The sequence below is a fragment of the Pyrgilauda ruficollis genome, unplaced genomic scaffold (genome assembly GCF_017590135.1).
Source record: "Pyrgilauda ruficollis isolate IOZ18807 unplaced genomic scaffold, ASM1759013v1 scaffold54, whole genome shotgun sequence".
NCBI classification, from domain to species: domain Eukaryota; kingdom Metazoa; phylum Chordata; class Aves; order Passeriformes; family Passeridae; genus Pyrgilauda; species Pyrgilauda ruficollis.
This window is the reverse complement of record NW_024527044.1, coordinates 508,065-528,871: the sequence shown is the minus strand read 5'-3', so window position 1 is coordinate 528,871 and position 20,807 is coordinate 508,065. Positions and strand designations below refer to the sequence as shown.

At 46.7% G+C, this 20,807-nt stretch overlaps 1 protein-coding gene across 2 annotated transcripts; it reads left to right on the top strand.

Annotated features, from left to right (window-relative positions):
* Positions 1 to 10,984: 10,984 nt before the first annotated feature.
* On the top strand, positions 10,985 to 19,035 carry OSR1 (odd-skipped related transcription factor 1). Of its 2 annotated transcripts, XM_041480986.1 has the most exons (4): positions 10,985 to 11,125; positions 11,227 to 11,286; positions 16,564 to 17,256; positions 17,794 to 19,035. In XM_041480986.1, exons 3-4 carry the CDS (start codon positions 16,610 to 16,612, stop codon positions 17,927 to 17,929), a joined length of 783 nt encoding a protein of 260 aa, XP_041336920.1. In that variant the 5' UTR covers positions 10,985 to 11,125; positions 11,227 to 11,286; positions 16,564 to 16,609; the 3' UTR covers positions 17,930 to 19,035. The 2 variants fall into 2 exon arrangements, with proteins under 2 accessions (XP_041336920.1, XP_041336921.1); XM_041480987.1 differs by lacking the exon at positions 10,985 to 11,125 and having other exon boundaries at positions 11,179 to 11,286.
* The last annotated feature ends 1,772 nt before the right edge of the window (positions 19,036 to 20,807 follow it).

Genomic DNA, 20,807 nt, shown 5'->3' with positions numbered 1-20,807 from the left:
GCTTTTAGTTTACCTATTAAGCTGTCTTTATCTCAACCCAAGAGTTTTCCCACTTTTTCCCCCCATTCCACTGACAGGAAGTGAGTGAGCTGCTGTGGGAGTCTGAGTTGCTGGCTGGGGCTAAATCATGACAAAACAAACCTGGATGTCCAGAGAGCAGATACCATACTACCCTGGCTCAGAAAAACCATTCAAGTTCACTTTCTAGCCCTGATTTTCTGCTGTAATTAAAGGTCTGAGTTGTACCTTTAAGTTATTTTCCTTCCATAAGGATTATGCTGAGTCACGACTCAAAAGGCAGTCTCTGCAGTTTCCAAAGGAGATCAAGAAATATAAGTGTAGATCTCTCTCTTGGGTAACTATTCACAGGTGAGAAAAGCAGCATTCTGTGGTTTCAGCTTTGCCCTTCTTCTTTAGGAGGGGGTGGTGGTGACCACTGGTCAGAAGTAATGATGTTTGACCAGAGAACAACTGTTGTGGAAGAGGTAAGGTTCAATTTTGAGGCTCCACTCCTATCCAGGACACTATAAGACAGACAGAATGTCCTGGTCAGGGTCAGAAAGAGTAGAGCAAGTGATAAGTCGAAGTCCATGACTCTAGTCCTGCCCAAAATCTGCCCCCAGAGAGAGGCTAGCAGTTTAGAAACTTACCACAGCTTCATGTGAGCAAGTATTTGTGAAAACATTCACAATTTAGGAAGTAATTTTGGCAAGCTGACATTTCCAGGCAAAGGCTCCCCAAATTGCTTAAAAAATTGCATTGTGACTAAACTAAGACAGAATACAACAGTAGCTGAGACAAGGCCAAATTGAAGAAAATGCAGATTGCCAGCAGCTATTTTCCCCTCTGTGAAATCTGATATGCAAAGTTTTTCTTTACATAATCCCTGGCAGTTAGATGAACATTTTTAGCCACCTTTTACAGATGTATATTCCAGAGCAGAAAATTGATCAAGCACTTTGAACAAAGCTATAGATTAATTTGATGGAAACAATTGATCTAATTCCACGCCTCTTCATTCATAGCTGCTTTTGTCTCTTTTGCCCCTTTCTTGGGTAGAAAATGTGGTTTTAGCATTCACATTCACCATGTCACCAGGGACATCCACTCCTTAGTTGCTTCACTTGAATTTGTTTATTCTGCTACTGTTCTCTGGTCATCCTTATTACCACACACTATGCCAAATTTATCTTGGAGTTGTGAGAGACTGAATTGTTAATGGTTAATAACTCAAAACAATTTCCCATTTTTAATTATTTGGATTTGCTAACCAATATTTCTATCTGAGGTTCTCAGTATTATGCTTACATTTATGTTATATACCTGGTTTTTTTAAATATTTTCACTCTTCCTGCTTTCTACATCTTTTTAACTTCAGTATTTTTGTCATTTTCGTTATGTATTGACTTGAAATTCAAATGTAATATAAATTACAATTAATAGGGTTTAAGTCTCAGCTGTTTCTCTATTGCTCTCTTCCATTTTGGAAAGCTACCCTCATTTTATTTTTCCTTCTCCACTGTTGTCTTCTCCTCCACCTTGCTGCACGCCAGCCTCACACTGCCCACTGCCCCCTTCCATGGGACACTTGGTCCCTGAGTCTGGGTGAGCCCACCCTTCAGTGCCTCTCCCTTGCTGTGTCCAGAACCTGCTGGCTGTGGGGTTTTTTCCCTGTAGCTTGTGCATTCCCAATCCTCATCAAGATTGTAAACTCAGTATTAGTTCTGAAGTGTGTTCACATTGTATTTTGGTTTATTGTGTAATGGTCTACCCAAATTAGCTTGGAATCAATGAGATCTGTCATCTAATTTAGCTGACTGTAGAGCAGACAGTAATGAAAAAAGGCAACATTATATACCTGACTTGTTCAATTGACAAAAAATCCTGTTATCACTAAATAATCTAGAGTTGCTTACTAAAATGTCAGCATAACAAAAAGTTAGATGGTAAGCTTTAGCATTGAGAGGTGTTCCCTTTCCCATTACAGGAATGAGAACTATTTCTAATGAGACGTCAAAAATCTCCAGTTACTGTTTAGTAACAGTAAATAAAAGCAGTAACAGCAAATAAAAGACCCTGTGGCAACACAAATATCACAAAAGAAACCACAAAGATTCCTGATGTAATCATAAGGGAAAGAAAGAGGATGTATAAGTTTTAAAATGCATTTAACGTAATTCATACAAAAATATTTAATCCTCAAGAGGCTATTATTCATGCTGAAATATTTGATTAGTAGTATTTTCAAACATCGCTGCAACACAGTGTCACACAGAGATTTCAGATGAAAATTATTTCTTGCTTTAAGACAGAAGGTCCCAAAATGAAGGCTTCAACTGGCGAGAGCATGAACTGTGGGTTATTTCAGCTGCTGTGAGCTGGTAAACCCCGACTTCGGCAAGAGCTGGCTGGAGAGGGGCAGCACGAGGAGGCGTTCGGCCAGCAGGTGGCGAGTTTTCTTCAGGATTGCGCTTCCAAGAGGGATTTTTATGGTCCTGTCTGTTGTTCAGTGATGCCCTGACTGTATTATTCCTACAGCTTTAAACCCAAAAGCCTATCTCAAAATAACCTTAAAGGCCTGACCCCAAACCACGAATAGCAGGAAGTTCTCAGTTAGGGCTGAAGATCTGTCACTACTTAATCTTCCCCTTGGGCCAGTGTATTGCAGCTTATTTGGTATTTAGGATCACCTGATGGCACAAAGCTCCCCTGTTAGGTGACCTTTACCTCTAACACTTCAGCATGACTGTGTATGACAGAAAATTGTCTTTCCAACTTGACTCTTAACTTCCTTTGCTTTTGTGACTTTTAGTTGGCCCCTCAGGTTTATTTCCATGTAGTTTCAAAGGGAAGTTATATAGTTTTTGGAAGTTAACACTAAAAATACAAAAAAAAAAAAAAAAAAAAAAAACCACCCTCTTTTTTTCTTTTCTATAGTACTGCTATATATTTAGAAACTGCTAAAAACAGGAAAACCATTGTGAGTGATTATACAACTAAAATTCTGATTTCATATATATTATCCTAAATAAACATCATTTTAACGTTGTTCCAAATAATGAAATTCTCACCAGATCAATATTTCTACATACTTTAGCCAGACACAAGTCCTGTATTATTAAAACCAATATTTTTTGCTAAAATAACACCTTTCCACTGAGTAAAAGCCAAGAAATTGGATCTGCAGTGACACAATACTACAGTTGTTCGATATTAATGTCACTGAAATCTACCATAAAAAATCATATGGTTTTCTGTGGGAGAAAGAATACTTGAGCTCCATGGCTGCTTCAGTGTCATGCCGTCATGTCAGCAGCCTACATATGGCTAACTGGCCTCTGGCAATCATCATTTTATAGAAGAGAGGGGGCACAGATGTGGTTTAGAGGATCAAGGACTGATGTAATTGAATTTAAAATGCCCTTGTCTCCTGCAGAGAGCTGGCCATTGTGTCTGCCAGCAGCGCTGGTCAATGAGCTTACAGCCAAGGGAGTGGGCAGCAGAGCTGGGACCAACAGCCATGGACTATACTTTGTTTGGAGCACTACATTTGATGCTACTTTTGTTTGGAGCAGGGAAGGTGACCCCAGTGCATGAGCCTCTGAGTCCTGTAATGAATTTCCATCACTCTACTGGACATGAAGTACTGGCTGTTTCAAATATTTGCTAAAGAGTGAAGGACCCAAACCGTTGTTTTAAAAGTTGACTCCCATTGGGTACTGGGCCAGATTCTGCCCTCCCTGGATCTCTTTCCAAGGTTCAGGTTCAGGATATTTAAAACACCACCCACATTTCTGAGCTGTAGGCTGTGATTCTACAGATCTGACCCAGCAGATCTGCCCCTGGAGCCTGTTCAAGACTGTGGAGTGGGTTTGCACAAGATCTTCCCATTCTTCAGCACCTTTTCTCCCTGTCTGCAGTGCCAGACAGGCATGGAAGCTGTTGTGTCAAAGGCATAGAAAGCTCACATCTCTTGGCAGATTGTTAGAGCTCTGTGGCACAATGATGGTTCATTCACCCCTCATGCCTCTGACATGGATTGAATGTACTTTGGGCTCCAGTGTCCAGTCTGTTGGCATGAGGAGACAGGGGTATTGGCAATTGACTGAACTCAGAGCCCTATTTCATTACATACCTATGCAGTGGACAAAGCCAAAACAAGATTCCAAATAGTTAGGATGTAAATTGTGGAGCCCTGTCAATTTGTATTGCTATCTGTAGTCCTGCTAATCCTAAAGGAGATGCTGAACTGCTGCAATGAAATGTTGCTATAATTAAACTAGGAGAAGCTTTTCTAACCACTTATGGTGCAGAACATGTTTCTTTTTTTAATTGGCAACAAGCTTGTTGTCACTTAGGTGTATGACCTATCAACTACTGCAGATATGTACTTCATTAAGTTCTGAAGATAAAGCCTGATAAAAGTGTAGAAATAGAAAAGACTTATACCCGTCCCCTAACTTTCAGGCTATGAATTGAGATACCTAAAACAAGGACCATTGGGTCTGTGTATGCTCCAGCATATGGTCAATGAAAAAAAAAAAAGGAAAGGTTTCTCTAAAATGATCTCAACAGGAAGTTCCCTGCTTTCAGGAAGTGCTGGATCCACTGGAGGTTACTAACCCAATGACACAGAGATGAAATCACTCCATGGAAGATAAATCTTGTGGAATCCTGATTCCAGTCCTGTGATTGACAGACCATGGCATGTGAATGTTGTCTTTATTCACTGGAAGTTGTGGAGTCCTCTTTTAAGTGTTAACAATAGTAAATATAAGCCTTATCAAGTTACATATCATTCAAAAACTTAAAAGCACAAAGGTCACTGATATTGCTTGATTCAATATAGGTGTCCTCCTACTTCCATTGTGCATCCTGTAATGCTGTCTGTGTTAGTATCTCTCTGTACCTACATATATATACAAAGGTTCTTCCCTTTTCTAGTGTATAGGTATTTATACATATGCACATGTAACTCTTATTTCATAAGTATCTTTTGATACTACTTAGAAGTAATTCTTTGAAGCTTGAGAGATTGCTCTTGCTGATCCCTTTTCCTAGACAAACCAGAGCTGGATGGGTTGGAGGATACCCCTACTGAGTTTCCAGGCTAGCAGAAATGTATTTTTTATAGCAGTAGAGAAAGGATTTCCCTTTAAAACATGTGGCATAGGCATAATCCACAGCAAAATGATGTGATGTCCAGGCTTCCCTGGCATTCCACTTCAGTGTCCCAATTCACACTGGTCTTTGTCTCACAGGCCCCTTTGGAACTCATGGCACCAAAGCCTTCAGTTCCTCTGGGATCATTAAATCCTTACTCAATTTCCAGCAGATATGGGAATTGTATGTGAGCAAATGTAATGTACACAAATCATTCCAGCCACCCTTGTATTAAATGAACTTTTTTAAGAAGCTGTTTTTGACCTGATAGAACATAATGGTTTCAAGGGAACCATATAGCCATTACAATCCATCATATAAATGAATACTTAGGGACACCTAAATCCAAAGATTATTTGTCTGTTGTACATATACTTGCTTAGAGGAGGCTGGAGGACAGACCCCTCAAATCTGCAGTGAAAACATCTGTACTTTTACAAAATTTTCCTTAAAAATGAGCACATACAAAAACTTTTTCAAGAATGAGCACATACAAAAGTCTTTCTCAGATTTAAAAATGTTCAGTTCATTTTGAATCAGTGACCCCCAGAATCAAATTACATTTTGGATGCATTGCTAATAAATTACTGGTTTAGAAAAGAAAAGGATTTCAGAATGATAAAGAGTATTTCATACAACCAGTTCTGATTGCAGACCCTGGTTTCTCTGTAACCTGGTGGTTTTTCATGTGTTATTAATTACTGTGTACTGTACTCGTTTAACAACTATGGCATATACTGTAAAGCTGAGGAAAAGCAAGTGATATAAAATACAAAAATGTTCTGCAAACCCTGCTTTTGCTTCCTTTTGTTGCTCTCTCGCAATGTAAAAACAGATAAATGGTTTCCTCTTTCAAATACAACAAAAAGAAATGACTCCTGGGAGGAGCCCTAGGATGCCAAGTTTGAGCCTGGATTGAATTTTTATGACCACTGTAAAAACTCCTGAAAATAGGAAATTATAATGGAAATGCTGACTCTCACTGCACCAGTGTGAGCAGCACCACCACGGCATTATTAGTGATCTAAAGGGGCTGGAAGTTAAAGTGGAATCATTTACACAACCGACTTCACACCGCTTTGCAAACAAGGGGTGTGTGGGGCGGGGGACGGCTGGTGGGGGCAGATCTTGCTCTTAATTAGTTGCTTGCAAAATCCATTGTGATTCTTGAAGAAGACAAATCCCCTATCGCTCTGTTCCGTGCTCTGGATTTTCTTTCCTGCCCCGCAGAAGTTGCTGGCACAGGGCAGTCCCCGCGGGCTGCGCGGGGCGCGGGGGGGCCAGCCGGGACTTGCGCGCCCGCGGATCTCTCCCCCGCCGCAGAAACTCTCTAGAGAAGCGCGGTAATACATTAAAGGGCCGGGTTACATCTCAGCATCGCAAACAAACAAGAGCGATTTCTCCCTTGTTAACAAAATGGAGATGTTCCAAAGTTTGGCTTTTATTTTCAGGGAGCCCTAGAAGTTTAAAAAAAATCCCAAAAAATCAGATATAACGCTGCGGGCAGAACAGCGCTATCTCCACCTCTGCGCCGATTTTCTTTTTGAGGGATGGAGGCGGGAGCTGCTATTTGAAGAGCGTTTACTCGCACCGCGGGAGTAGTTTCCACCCGCGTTGTTTGCCGCTATTCTTCCCTTTCTTGTCATTAGCAGCTACTAAAATACTAAGGCTACAAGGAAGCTGAGGAGAGAACTGTGGTGGGGAGGGAGCGGGGAATCAGTTTGGGAAAGGGGGTGCGGGAGCGCCCGCGCTGCCTCCGGGCCCTGCCCGGCGCCCACCGCCACCCTCAGCTCCCGGCCACGCTCCGCGCTCGGCCCCCGAGAGCCCGTGGCCTTCCCTGCCCCTTTCTGGCTCTCCCTTTTCATCTCAGTCCGGGCCATTCCAGGGAGGGCAGAGTCCTTCTCTAATCCTGTCCAGTCTAATCCTTCACCGCGACCATCAGCAAAATCTAAGGAAGAGGAGAAACCCGGCAAAGCGAAGAAAAGCAGAATACATATATACACATACATATGTGTATGTATCCCGGGTGCCGCAGATAACGGGGGCGTTACACCTTGCCCGGGGAGGCGTGAGGACAAGGAGGGGAATGCTGAGTGCACTTGTGCCTGCTGTGCCCTGCGTGTCTGCTGCCGGGGCTGCTCCATCCTCCCGGTGAAGCTCCGCCGAGCGCTGCCGGCCGCTCAGTCCTGCTCCCGCTTCCTTTCCCCGTGAGTGTCGGGAGCTGCAGGGCTGCCGAGCGGAGGCGGCTTTGCCCAGCTATCCCCCACCCACCGCCTCTACGTTCGCCAGACTCCGGGGGCGATGGAGCCCCTGGACTCGCCGAGCACACGAACCTCCCCCTGCTCCGCTGGAGCCGCTGCTCCCCCCAGCCCCAGCGGCGGATGATGCTTCGCGAGTAGCACAGTTGCTTCTTCTCAGTAAAAGAATTTTAAGGCACAAGCGCAGTTCCCCGGTGGGCAGAAAGTCCCACGGAAGCAAAAGGGAGTTTTATCCTGCCCATGGCTATGGAATGGGGCCGAGAATCGTTTTTCTTGCAAAGTTTAAATGGGTGAAGTTGGGTATTCCAGCTGCAGCAGGGAAGAGGAACATCAGTCAGGCTCTGTAACCCTCTCCCAGCACGCGTGTAGGTGCATCCAGGGATGATCGGCATCCAGAGGAGCGTGAGCCAGAGGAGATCCCCAGTGCCCGCAGCGCGCAGGGCTAGCCCTTGAACCCAGAACTCATTAGAGAGGAGGTGACAAGCGCAACAGGCTCCCACGGGAGCGATGGGGAGATGCCCTCAGATGTTCTCCCTGTGCCCCCTGAGTCTGCTCCTCAAGGGTCACTGAGCCGCTCCCCCCGGTTCGGGCACCGGCACCGGCACCGACGGCACCGGAGCGAGGCGGCAGCGCCCGACGGCGACTCCGGCGCTGCGGGAGCGCAGCGGACAGGCAGCCCCGGTGTGCTGCGTCCGGGATGCTGCTCCCCGAAAATGGGGTACATAGAACTGGGGGCCTTTGACTTGCAGATACGTGGGACAGGATAGGGACGGGAATGATTTTGGGAAGGAGATACAGGTGGGAAACAGGAGTGGGGGCTCCGGTCTCGCCAGTCATCCCACAGATTTCTCTTGCAACGAACTGGGTTTCGCTGTCACGTCTAAATCCTACAAACGTGGCTAGCTTTGGGAGCAGATGCCTTCACTTTTCACAATTCTCTTGAAGTCGTAACATTCCTAATCGACAGCAGATCTTTGCTGTGGAAAAGCGCAGCATATTCCCTGCATGTCAGAGTGGTTTTGCTCCCCGTTCCCCGTATTAGGTTCCCCACCGCTGAAGTTGACATAATGCAAATTAGCAAGGGACATCATAAAAATCCATTCGAGAATAAAGGTTTTGGAACACCATACGCTTCATAACTTAAACGCCATATATTTAAAACAAATGCACTTAACAAGAGAGTTAACCTGAAACTTCAGTTCTAGAGCCAGTGGGTTGACAAGTCCAAATATTTTTATTTTTTAACAAATACGTAAATATTAGACGACACATTATCCAGACAGCTTTCAGCTACAGCTTCCAGGAATACTCTAGAATATAATGATTTGTCAACGATCTGCTGTGATTATAAACTACTCTCGCGTGGGAATAATTTTTTTTTTTTTTTGTCTCACTCCCCCGTAGACAATGAGATCATTTACTGCCACGCATTTCGATGTTTAAGTATTTATTTCAGAATTATGGGATTTGTACCTGGAAGTGCATGGTTTTTAATTTTTTTTTCCTTCAAAGGCAGCACGTGCAGGTATCGTAGCTGGTTTTGTGTTTACCGTCTCAGCTCATCTGCTATTTCTCTAAAGAGAATTGCGACTTTTGTTTTATTAGAGCATGCAGCCACCCTCAGCTATAACAAGATTTTTCCTGTGGGAAAAGATACATCTCCAGTTAGAAGAGCCTATCTGTGGTCTGTATCTTGGTCTGGGGTCACTTGGGAATCTTACATTCGTATTCAGACAACTGGACTTAAACTATATTTGAAAATGTAAACTTATTCAAAGAAGTCAGCTTACAGCACCGGGCACAGGATCACATTCTAGACAGGAATGAATATACGAGGTTTAGTACGAGGTTTAGGGGTTTGGGTTTTGAGGGTTTTCCCTTTTTTTCTTTCTTTCTTTCTTTCTTTCTTTCTTTCTTTCTTTCTTGCTTTCTTTCTTTCTTTCTTGCTTTCTTTTCTTGCTTTCTTTTTTGCTTGTCCAGGGGGACAAGTGTGTGGTTTTGGTTTGTTGTTTTTGTTTTTTTTTTGGGGGCGGGGGGCGAGGGGGAGTTGAGTGTGTGAAGGTTATAATAAAGAAAGAGAGAAAATAACAACACGAAACGCGAGAGAACAGAAGAAGAACTGGGAACGTCTTTGCTTCGCCTCTGCCTCATAAAAATGCCACTCGTTTACAAAAAAAGGGAAAGAAAATCCCTTCGCCTGCCTGGAGCAGGGTGCAGTATTGGACCCCAAATTGTTCATAAAGACAGAGAGTATTTGGGGTTAAAATTGCAGGGTTAGGCTTGCTTCGCCACGCTACTGTCATGCTCATGAACACTTATTCTGCAGGATGATAACGTAGTGTTTTCTTGTTGCTGTTTTATTGATTTCGGTTTTATTTGTTTGCTTGTTTTTCCTTCGGAGATGGTGAAAAAAAAATAAGGTGTAATAACAGGAGTGTCATGAACAATAAAAAGACACATGCGTGTCCCTGAGCACGGTACCGTGTTATCCTGACGGATCTGTCTTCGCTCGCGTATTATATTACCCTGGCTTCTCGGGACAATGTAATATACCCAAGCAATTTTCTCCCCTTCCCGGATCTAAAGGAGTGTGAATGGATGGATGAATAGAAAAACAAATAACCGAGATTACGGCCTCAGGATTAATTATAAAGCACGTTTAACCTTTTTCTTTCGAGGGTTATTTTGCTTTTCCTGTGTCGCCCGGACGTAAGCAAAGCTTTGCGGCTCCCTATCCACGGGGAGCCCGCGGAGCTCCGCACACCGTGGAACCCCTCCGGGGCTCGGGGAGAGACCCTCCCGGCCCGTGGGAGGAAGGACAGGAGGAAGGCACCCAGGTCAGGGGCGCTGGGGCGGAAAGTGGGTATCAGGAGGGATGACGGAACGGGCGGAGGAAGCGTCCTCCCGGGGGTGGACCTCTCACAGGTAAACGGCTCCCGGGATCCTCTCTGAGGATCTTCTCAGAGAGGCAGAACCACTTGCGATCCCTAAATCCATCCAGCGGGAGCAGATCCCTCCCTCCATCCTCCCCCAGTTTTTTCATCCTTGCTGCCTTTGTCCCCCTCCCGCCCTCTGGGCAGGTCCCGGTGAGTCCTGTCCCGCGGCTCTCCCCGGCGGGGAGGGGGCGCAGCGCGGCGGCCGGGAGCGGTGCGGTTCGGCGCGGTTCGGCGCGGTTCGGCGCGGTTCGCAGCCGCGAAGCGCAGAACGGAGCGGCGGGGCCGGATCGGCGCAGGCAGGGAGCGGCGCCGGGGGAGCTGCGCGGGGAGCCCCGGGCCCCGCAGGACGCTCCGCCGGGGGGCCGAGCGCACGGCCCTGGGGAGATGCTCCGGGGAGGCTGCGGGAGCGGGGAGGGGGGGAGAGATGAGAGGTTTGCGGGCTGCGAGCCCCGGGCTGCTGTGCCTCCCGGAGAAGCGGGTTGAAAAGTTAGTTCTTCCCAGCCAGAAACTTTCTCCCTGCGTGCGCATGCCCGGAGTGCGGTGGGAGGTTGAGGGGGGAGCTGGGAGGGGGGGTTGAAATAAGGAGGAGGCAGGAGGGAAGGGATCGGTTCAGTCTGAGCGCGACTGCTCCCGGGCGCGTTCGCACTCCAGCGCACGCAGCCGGCTCCGGGAGCAGGAGCAGGGAGAGCACCTCCGGCCGCGCCGGCCGGAGCACCTGGACACCTGGCCCAGCTCGGATCTGCCTGTACCCGCTGGAGGAGCAGTGGGGTGGGTGGGGTGAGCTGTGCCCCCCAGGGCCAGCATAGACACTGACCTAGCCCTTTTTTTTTTTTTTTCCCTATTTTTTTTCCATTATTTTATTTTACCAGCTCCAATTTAGCCCAGGATCTTTTAACTGCTGCCAGCGGTGGAGCACAGATCGGGATTAGGTAAATAAAAAGAACAACTCATTCTGTTTGGTTTTGTTTTGCCAAGCCTCGGGGGTTGGGATATCGATTCAAACACTTCCTTTACTCTACCTCCTTTCTTTCTTTGCCCTCATCCCCTCCCACGATCCGCTGCATGGTGCAGAAGCGTGGATATTGTGGTTCACGTGAGGAGGACTGTTCTCTGTGGGGTGGGCGGAGGGCTGGGGTAAACCTTCACATGGGTCTCGGATATTTTGATGCTATTTAAAGATTTGTCCTCCCCTTTCAAAGTTGTGTCTCCCCCCTTGCGGAGAAGCAGTGTTTCAAACCCGAGCTAAAAATGACACATACGAGCAAAACAGAAGCCTGCATGTCCTTTACGGCCTTGAACTTCCAGCTTTTCTCCTTTCTATTACTGGCGTTTCTTTCCACTTCTTTCTCTTCTTTCTTTATTTCTGAGAGGTTTCTTTTCTTTTTTTTCCTCTTCTTGCAACTCCAGTGTTTTAGGATCCGTAGAACCTTCTCTCTTTCTTCCCCAGGCCATAACAGGAATGAGCCTGATGTTTATATTTGTCTGATCGAAACAAGTTCAGCGCAGGAGAGACTAAGCTTCTCTCGAGGCCGAGCCTATAAAGTGTCAGTGCAAAGCCGAGGATTAGAGTATGGTTGTTATAGTTGGCTTTTGGCAGGGAAGCTATAAAAATAGAGCATTTTGGAGATTATTGTATCACGGCAGGAATTGTTCGATAAATCGCGAGCCAGGCAGGAGGGTCCCGGACAGGTGCACAGTGGGTCCAGTTCAGCAAGAAGGAGGCCGGACCCCTAAGGCGGCGCTGGGCCCGCGGCCCCGGGGCTGCGGCTCCGCGGAGAGTCCCGCTGCGGGCGGCCGGGCCCGGGGATGCTCCGCCGTGCCCTGGCTGCCCCCGGGGCTGTCACCGCAAAGCCTTGCCCCTGCCCGCGGCTCTGCGCGCCGTGGCCGTGGGAAGCGAGGAGTAGAGAGGCAAGAAATCCTCCCTGCGGCCGGGAGAGAGGAAGGAAGGACGATTTATTCCCGTGCAGGGGAGGCACCGGGTATTTCTCTAGGGAGAAAGCGAGGGCGAGTGTTGTGCAGGGGGCCTTTCAACACCCGAGGGGATTGCAAAAGCACACACACGATGCCCCCAAACCTGCCTAAGGACAGTGCGGGGAGAAGGTGGCGGAGCTTGTCCCTGCGGCCGCCCCGCGGCACCCACCCACGCCCGGCAGCGCTGTGCCCCCAGGGGCCGAGCACCGGGATCTTTGCTGCTTTGGATAAAGGCTGCCCCGGGCAGTGTCGCCGTCGCCGGTGCACTCGGCCCCCGGTTATTCTTTATTATTATGATTTGAGGAGCTAAAGCCCATCTCATTCGCCCGCGCTCGCAGTGGTGGTCTGGGGAGACTTGTCAACACCGATTTCGTGATAAAATGTGAATGATGATTTTATAAGGATTGAGCGGAGATATCCAAGGCACACGCTGACTGAATCCTTCCAGTCCTCATTAATGTTAGTAATTAACTCTTTCACGCTCAATTAGCCCCAAATAAACCTGCTTTAATAGATTCTGCACACTTCATTAATACTTTGAATAAATCTGTGTTGAACAATGCATTTTATTCCTCAAGAGCACCACGCTCGAAAAATGCGGAGCGAAAGGGCAGTTTTATTCCCTTTCCACTTAGTATCCCAAGCACAGATAAATTGCAAGCTCCATTTCTTCGTTTTAACTTTAGGAAGGGAAATTTTCTTCCCCTCAAAGGAGACAAAATAAATAGCCGACCTGGTGACAAAATGCTGCACACCGATGCGTGCAGCCGAAAGGACAGGGCTACCAGACTTGAAAAAATTCAGGCAATACTGGGGAACTTTTTTTTACAGAAGAACCTGATTGCTGTAGTTGGAGTTTCTCGCAAGAATGCATCACTTTATGCCCGCTACTTTATCATGTTTGTAAAAATAAGCAACGTTTTCAGGGTAATTTACCTCCTCCATTCTTCCATGTGGAACTAATTAGCAAACCTCATTATTTATGAGTCAGGTATTTAATGTAACAAATATCCCTTTCAAAGGATACATCGGAAATTGATAATTCAATGTAGAAAGGAAAAATACCGACTAGCCACAAGATTACTTAAAAATCCATTTAATTTCGCCTCTTGCTACGCTACCAGCAGAAGACCGGGTAGATTTTTTTTTTTTTTTTTTCCCCTGGCATACAGAGTAGGTAGAATTTAATCTGGAAGGTTAAGACTGAAATGGTCTTAAAACAGTGGCAACTGGACAACAGCATTACCGTATCTTCACACAGGGCAAAGGGTAAGAAAGCTGGAGACAGATGTAGACTTTCAAGTTTATGATCCTATTTTGCAGGGTAAATTTATCTTGGCATGAGTGGGTTTTGTTTCAGTCAGAACACAAGTGTTTTGTTCTTAATTACTCACCGAGCTACTTTGTGTTAAAAAAGAAAACCCCGTACAGTTTTATTGCAATGGGGGAATTCAAGCAGAGAACTCGCGGGGTCTTCTTCTGTCAAAAAAAAAAAAAAAAAAAAAAAAAAAAAAAAAAAAAAAAGATAACGATCTGTTTACATGAAGCAGAATTAAAGGTGGAGGTGACACCGAAATCAAAGAAACGTTGATCTCTCTGCGGGCAAGTGGGAGACCAGAGAGCTACTACACTGTGAAACACATTCGCTTTGATGTCCCGAAGTGAGGGGACTTCTTTATGAAATATCCTGCTCTTCATCCATATTTTTGACTATCCCTGTCGTACAGAGCAAAAGTGTAGCTTACATTTCTGGAAAAGTGCCAAAAAACTTGTAGTAACATGAACAGCCTGCTCCCACCTCGTCTTTTCTTCTTATTTTCTTCTCCTCTCTCTTTTTCTTTTATTCCCTTGTTGTCTTTTGCTTTTTCATCCTTTTTAGGATTTTTTTTTTTTTTTATTTAACAGAGCTGCTCTAGCAAAAACAAAACAAAAAAACTGCGGGTGCAAGGGATGCTATTATGATCTGACTGAGTTTATCCGTGGTTTGATGCCTTGTTCTTTACTGGGAAAATTGAAAGAGAATTTTTTAAATATTTTCAAGAGAGAATTTTCCCATGTTGACATAGTAGATTTCTGCTTATATATTCCATATTCAGTGTTTTCTAAAAATACAAAGAAAGAAAGAGGGATAAAGTTCATTTGCAATAGCCTGTTTCATGTTTGAGAGATCTAGAGCTACCTAGACAGGGAAACAGACACGGAGCCATTGTGACGGACAGAAACAGACATTTTCAGGTACCCAGACGAGAGGACAACAGTGTTTTCTGTGCACTTTGTCCTTGGAGTCACCAGCTGGGGCATTTGTGCTGTGATGTGGATGTGCTTAGTGTATAGGCAGCACTAACTAAATAAAAATATATCCTTAGTAGAGCGACAAAGCAGTTTGGTTGGTTCAACAGCCCTAAATAGTTCAGCAAAAAAAAAAAAACAAACCCAAAAGCCCAAACCCAACCTCAAAAAAAATAGAGAGGGGAAAAAAAAGAGGAAAGGGAGGAGAATAAAGGATATAATGTTTGCATTTTTCAATCAGTCACTATCAGAAATGTATCCCATTGAAAAACAAAAAATGTCACAATCTCTTATTCTGGGTCATTGCAGTGGAATTCCTCTAAGGTTTGAGTCTCTTTTCCTGCTGCTGATTTATGTAAAGCAGAGTGAAAGGTGGGCCTGGAGTATAGAGCTGCTCAGAGTAAGCTTCTCCCTCTCACACCCTCCCAGCCGCAGCTCCTTTTTCCAGGCAACAGCACACATATAAATCAGATTTGTTTCCCTGGTCTTTACACCTCTTCCACCACCAGTTTTCCAGACTTCCAGCTCAGAGGGACAATTACTGCTCTGCTGTACTTTGCTGCCTCTGTTTTTCCAAAGGGGCTTTACTCTTCACGTGGGGATGAACTCTAATCTGAACACTGCGAGGACCCTGTAGGGGAACCTGCTGTGACTCAGCAGGAACCCTGTCAGGATCTTATAAGGACCCTGTGTGGATCCCATGGGAACACTGCAACAAACCTGTGGTGATTCTGGCAGAAAATAGCCCCACTGAAGGCAAATCCCAGAGCTCACTGAGGGGAAAGTGAGTATAAATTGAGGACTGTGGAGTAAGGAGGAGGCTCTCTGGGCTGAAGGGATATGATTCTTCCAAAAGCCATGGGTGCTCTCTCACACCCACAAAGGGAGGAAGCTGTGTCCCCACCAACAACCCTCGGGAGGCATCTCCTGCCAAATAGTTGACAGCAGCCAAGGCTGAATTTTCAGACTGGGCCAGATGTGCCTCAATGCTGCTGCCTTGTAGCATTTTTCCCTCCGTCTTGTGGGGTGGGACATGTAGGGATCTGGCCCAGAAGAGAGGCTAGGGGCTTGGCAGGACCCTGAAACACAGACCAAAGTGGTGGCACCCAGCCCAGGGAAGGGCTGAGGCCCTGCAGCTGCTGGTCTGGGTGCCCCATGGGAAGGGTCTCGCCAGTCCTCCTCTTTTAGTCTTTTGAAGGGCTCTAATTAAGCAATTGCTTAGATTAGGATGTGGGCTTGAAGCCAGGCACTTCTCCCTGGGAAGAGCAAATGGCACTTCAGGTTTGTCACCCAAATTCAGCATTTTCCTATTTCTTTGTGCACTACAGAAGAGGGAGGACTTTAGCAGGTATTTTCCCCATAATGTTTTTTCACCAAAATTATTTTATTTTTCCTGAAAGAGGGAGAGCATGCAGTTCTGAGCATCCAAGTGCCTCCATCCTCTCAGAGGCTTGGCTGAGGCCAGACCACAGGGACCCGAGCGACCCGAGGCAGCAAGCTCCGCACCCTTCCCTGCGTCACCTCAAGAGTCGGGGCTAAACACAGCTTTCTGGACAGATGTAGTGGGCAGTATCTCACTATTTTCTAAAGGCTGAGGTCACCCAGGAAGGGATTTTAAATTACTGGGAGATGACTGAGCTTTTTGGGCCAAAAATGGCATCTCAGCTGTCCCCGTGTACAAGATCATTGGAAGTCTGCTCAGCAGGGGTTGCTGGTGGGAAGTGAATGGTTGTGGATGCAGTACCACATTTGTGTGTGAGAGAGAGATGGGGAGAGGGAGAATCTGGGGATACACTCAAGGCAAAGACCTGGTCAGGCCTCTCTAATTCCAAGGCCACCTCCTCCTGTGGCTTTGGAGAGGGATATTGATGAGGGGTGAGGTAAGGTGCCTTTGTTTTAACGTAAATCTACTTCTTCCTCTTCCCCCTTCCATCTTTGTTTTCCAGATATTTTCCTCCCCTGTTCCGAAGATCCTCCTCCTGAGCGGCCACCATGGGAAGTAAAACCCTGCCGGCCCCAGTGCCTATCCATCCTTCCCTCCAGCTTACCAACTACTCCTTCCTGCAAGCATTCAACGGGCTGCCCGCCGTGCCCTCTGACCACCTCTCCAACCTCTATGGCTTCAGTGCCCTGCACGCTGTGCACCTGCACCAGTGGACTCTGGGCTACCCGGCCATGCATCTGCCCCGCTCCTCCTTCTCCAAAGTGCCCAGCGTCTCCAGCCTGGTGGATGCACGGTTCCAGCTGCCGACCTTCCCACTCTTCCCACATGTCATCCAGCCCAAGCAAGAGGCTGCCAACATGACCCTCAAAGCCAAACCCCGCTTTGACTTTGCCAACTTAGCAGTGGCTGCCACACAAGAGGACCACTCTAAACTGGGACAGGCAGACAGTCAGGGCTCCCCTGCAGGGCTGGGGTCTTTGCTCGAGGTGACTAAACTGTCTCCAGAAAAGAAACCCACGCGGGGAAGGTTACCATCCAAAACCAAGAAGGAGTTTGTGTGTAAATTCTGTGGCAGGCACTTCACCAAGTCCTACAACCTTTTGATCCATGAAAGAACCCACACTGACGAACGGCCCTACACATGTGATATTTGTCACAAGGCTTTCAGAAGACAGGATCACCTGAGGGATCACAGGTAACTATTTTTCTTTTCCTGTTCTTTTTCCCTTGTGTATTTGTACTCTCCCAGTTATCAATCTACACTCAAGATTTTTATAAGGTTAAGTACCCATCCAACCAAGAGTTCCCTCTAGTTTTTCCTCTGCTCACTGTTGGTGGAAGAGCCCAGGTAACTCACAGTGGAAGACATACCTCTCTCACACCATAAAGACAACTTTCACAGCCTCCTTTTTACTTCTACAGATGTTTTCACCCTCCATTTGTATAATGTGTCCTCTGCCTCTATGATCACTTGGAATTGTCATGAAAACACACAGTCTGGTGACCCCAAAGTAAAAGAGAAGATCTTTATCCCTAAGAAAGGCACCCTATAACCCTCTGATGCCCCCCTCTCTTGCACACGTACATACCGACAATTGCCCAAGAACCACACTCCAGCACTCTCAATCTCAGCAGTAGGTGTAAGAAATGTCCAGCCTATTCTCCCTCAGGTGGCTTGCTGCTGAGTTTAGGCCAGTTATTTCTGACATGTCAATTGTTTTTCTCTCTCTAGATATATCCATTCTAAAGAAAAGCCTTTTAAGTGTCAAGAATGCGGGAAAGGATTTTGCCAGTCCAGAACACTAGCGGTCCACAAGACACTGCACACGCAAGTAAAGGAACTGAAACCTGCCAAACTTAAGTGTTGAATCTCCATCTTCCATGAACTTTTCCTCCCCTTCAGACTTTACACCGAAACTAGAGCAGAAACAAAACTTTCAGGATGGGAGCACTGGACTTTGTGCTTTGTTTTTGTTTCTACTTTAAAAAGGGCAAAATCTGCACCCTTTCAATTCCCTGTCCAAGCAATTAACTTCTTAAGTCTTAAGTGGGTGAAAAGATTATGTTGAATTTAAAATATACGTGAATGATACAGAGAGTGCTAGCTGACTTGTGCCTTTGATAAACTTTATGCCAAAAGGTGGTGCTCACGTGTTGGACAGGAATCTCTTTAAAACCAAACAAAAACCCACAAGACACCCCTGACCAACCCTGCCCCCACCCAAAAACCCCCCCAAAAAAAACAACCAAAATCGTAGCTTCCAAAAGTATTACTTAAGAAAATCCAAACTCTTATTTTATACTTTTTTTTTGACTGTATAAAGCTTCTTATTTTTACACTTCAGGAAATACAAAGAATTCCAGAAGACAATTAAGAACTGAAATGGTGGTTTCTCATCACAGCAGCATTAAGACAAGGAAAGGGGCAACTTGCAAATCTCATTTGCTAGTTTGTTTTCAGAAAAGAAGAAAATTAATGTTTGGAAATGACCTAAGTCTCTCAAGTGGGGAGTCCTATCGTGCGTTAGAAAATGCATCCAGATCTCAGACCCATGGGTTCCTGGTGTTGGGACAGATCAGTGCTCGTGGGACATGGAGAACTTTTTTATTACCTTGTGGTCTAGTGTGCTGTGAGGAAGTTTGTAACTTCTGGACTTATTTAAAAAACCCAGAGGAAAGAAAGATGGCAATACGTCAAACTGACGATATGCACAACGTGGTTTTAGTGGTACTTAAAGTCTTCGTGTGTCCTGGTGTGAGAGAACAAATCTCAACTTGAGAGCGTATTTTTTTAAATGCTGGCTTTCTGAACAGTGTATTCAAATTAAGAGACATTCCAATAAGTTCTGTTTATTAAAAAAAAAAAAAGTTGTATGGCTGTTTGGCACTTTATGCTGATTATTGGTAATTGACATTTATCACTGGATTGTGTGTGGTTTTTAAGTATTAAAATAAATTGTTATTTTACAGGCAAGTCTGTATGGAATACATATGTGTTCATTTTGTTTCTGATCTCTTCCCTGGTAAACCCTCTTTGTCAATATTCAAAACCTATTTATTTTTTGATTTTTTTTTTCTTGGTTAAGTTGTTATTTCCTCAATGGACCTTTTTTCTATGCATTAGCTTTCCCCCTTCTGATTTTCCTTTTCTTCCTTTCTTTTATTATTATTTTTTTTTGTTTGTTTTGTTTTTAATGCTGACAAAAGTAAACATCTGCGGAGAGTCAAATAATTTTGCCGCTAGTGAGGAAAAAAACCCCATCGTCTTGGGTAGCTAAAACGTGAGTATTAGCTGATAAGATTAGGTGTCAGAAGTGTTATAAAACAAATCAGATGAGTAATGGGTGAACTGATGCTGCTCTCGGTGCCTGGAGGCGCTGCGGGGAGAGACGCCTTCGCACCCCCATTCCCGCGTTTGTCAAGAGAGGGCATTTTTCAGTCACATCTTCGGCCGGTTCCGCGCTGATTGGGGCGGCCTTTGATTCCCGGCAGCTGTCTTAGATCAGAGATGTTTATTCCACTGCGAAGCCTCTTTGGATCGAGACGGGGGAGAGAGCGCAGCGCTGGGGCGTCCGCTTGAGCCTTTGAAGCGCCTCTTGCCGCCGTCCTTTCTCGTCCTCTCGGCAAACCCTAAACCTTCCTCCTCCCGTCACAAGTCAGTGCCCCCGCGATAAGAAAAGCCCTTTTTTTTTTTTTTTTTTTTTTTTTTTTTTTTGCAAATTAGCGATGCGGCAGAGGTGACCTCGGAGCTGCCCGCGCTTCCTGCGCGGCCGCGGCGCGGATGCTCGGCCGGAGCGCGGATGCTCCCGACTTCAGCCGCTCGGCCCAGGGCGGCTCCTTTCGCCTTCCCCCCTGCCGCTTTTAGTAATTATTTCTTTATTTGGTCAAAGAATCCTGTCAAGAACAGGAAAAAAAGGTGCGGTTCTAACTAATTTATTGTAAGGGGAGCGGGGGGAGAAACCTCTCTCCCCCCTCTTATTTACTGGACATCCATTCCAGCGCACCGTAACTCATCAAAAGGCACTCGCAGGACGGGCAGCGCACCCACCTCCGACGTGGGAAGGCCCTCGGGGAGCTCGGGATGCGAAGTGCTCCCCATGCCTGCATCCAGCTCCGGGGGCTGGGATCATGGGCAGAGTTTGAAGCCGGCTTGCTTTGGCTTTGCTTCGGCTTTGCTTCCCACTCGCCACTCGCTTCTCACGCAGCGAGACGACTTTTAGTTTTGGCATCTGAAAAGCAGCAAGTGAGGGGTGGGGGGTGAAGTCCGCAGTAACCTGCAGGCAGCCGGGGCTGGCCCTGCGCGGGAGGAGGGCGGGACGAGCGCGGAGCCCTGCGCGCCGCTCCGCCGCTTCTCATGCGCGGGGCCGGCTGGAGCGAGGAGCATCCACCGCGCCGCGGGCTCCGCGCGGCCGGGCCGGGCCGGGGTGTTCTCTCGGCAGCTTTTCTCGGAGGCGATTTGAAGGTGTTGTCTCCCGCGCCTCTCCCCGATCCTCCGTGGGGTTTTGGAGGGATTGCCTTGCACAAAACCCCGCAGGAGCGGCCGGCTTTTCCCGGCGTGGGTCGCTGCCCGGAGCGCTCCATGGGACGCGCCAGCCGCCCCCGGCGTGCCCCGCTGCCCGGCCAGGGGCACCGCATCCCGCGCCGCGCCGGGGGCGGACCAGCAGCCCCGAGCATTGACGCGGCGGTAAGGGCAGCCTGAAGGCTGGGTGGTTTATCCTCCTCCGTGCCCTTCTAAACGGAGAACCA

Excerpts from the sequence above, each read along its gene's own strand:
- OSR1 (XM_041480986.1), top strand. The coding sequence starts at position 16,610 with ATGGGAAGTAAAACCCTGCCGGCCCCAGTGCCTATCCATCCTTCCCTC. Across the intron at positions 17,257-17,793 it reads GATCACCTGAGGGATCACAG|ATATATCCATTCTAAAGAAA; the intron begins GTAACTATTTTT and ends TTCTCTCTCTAG.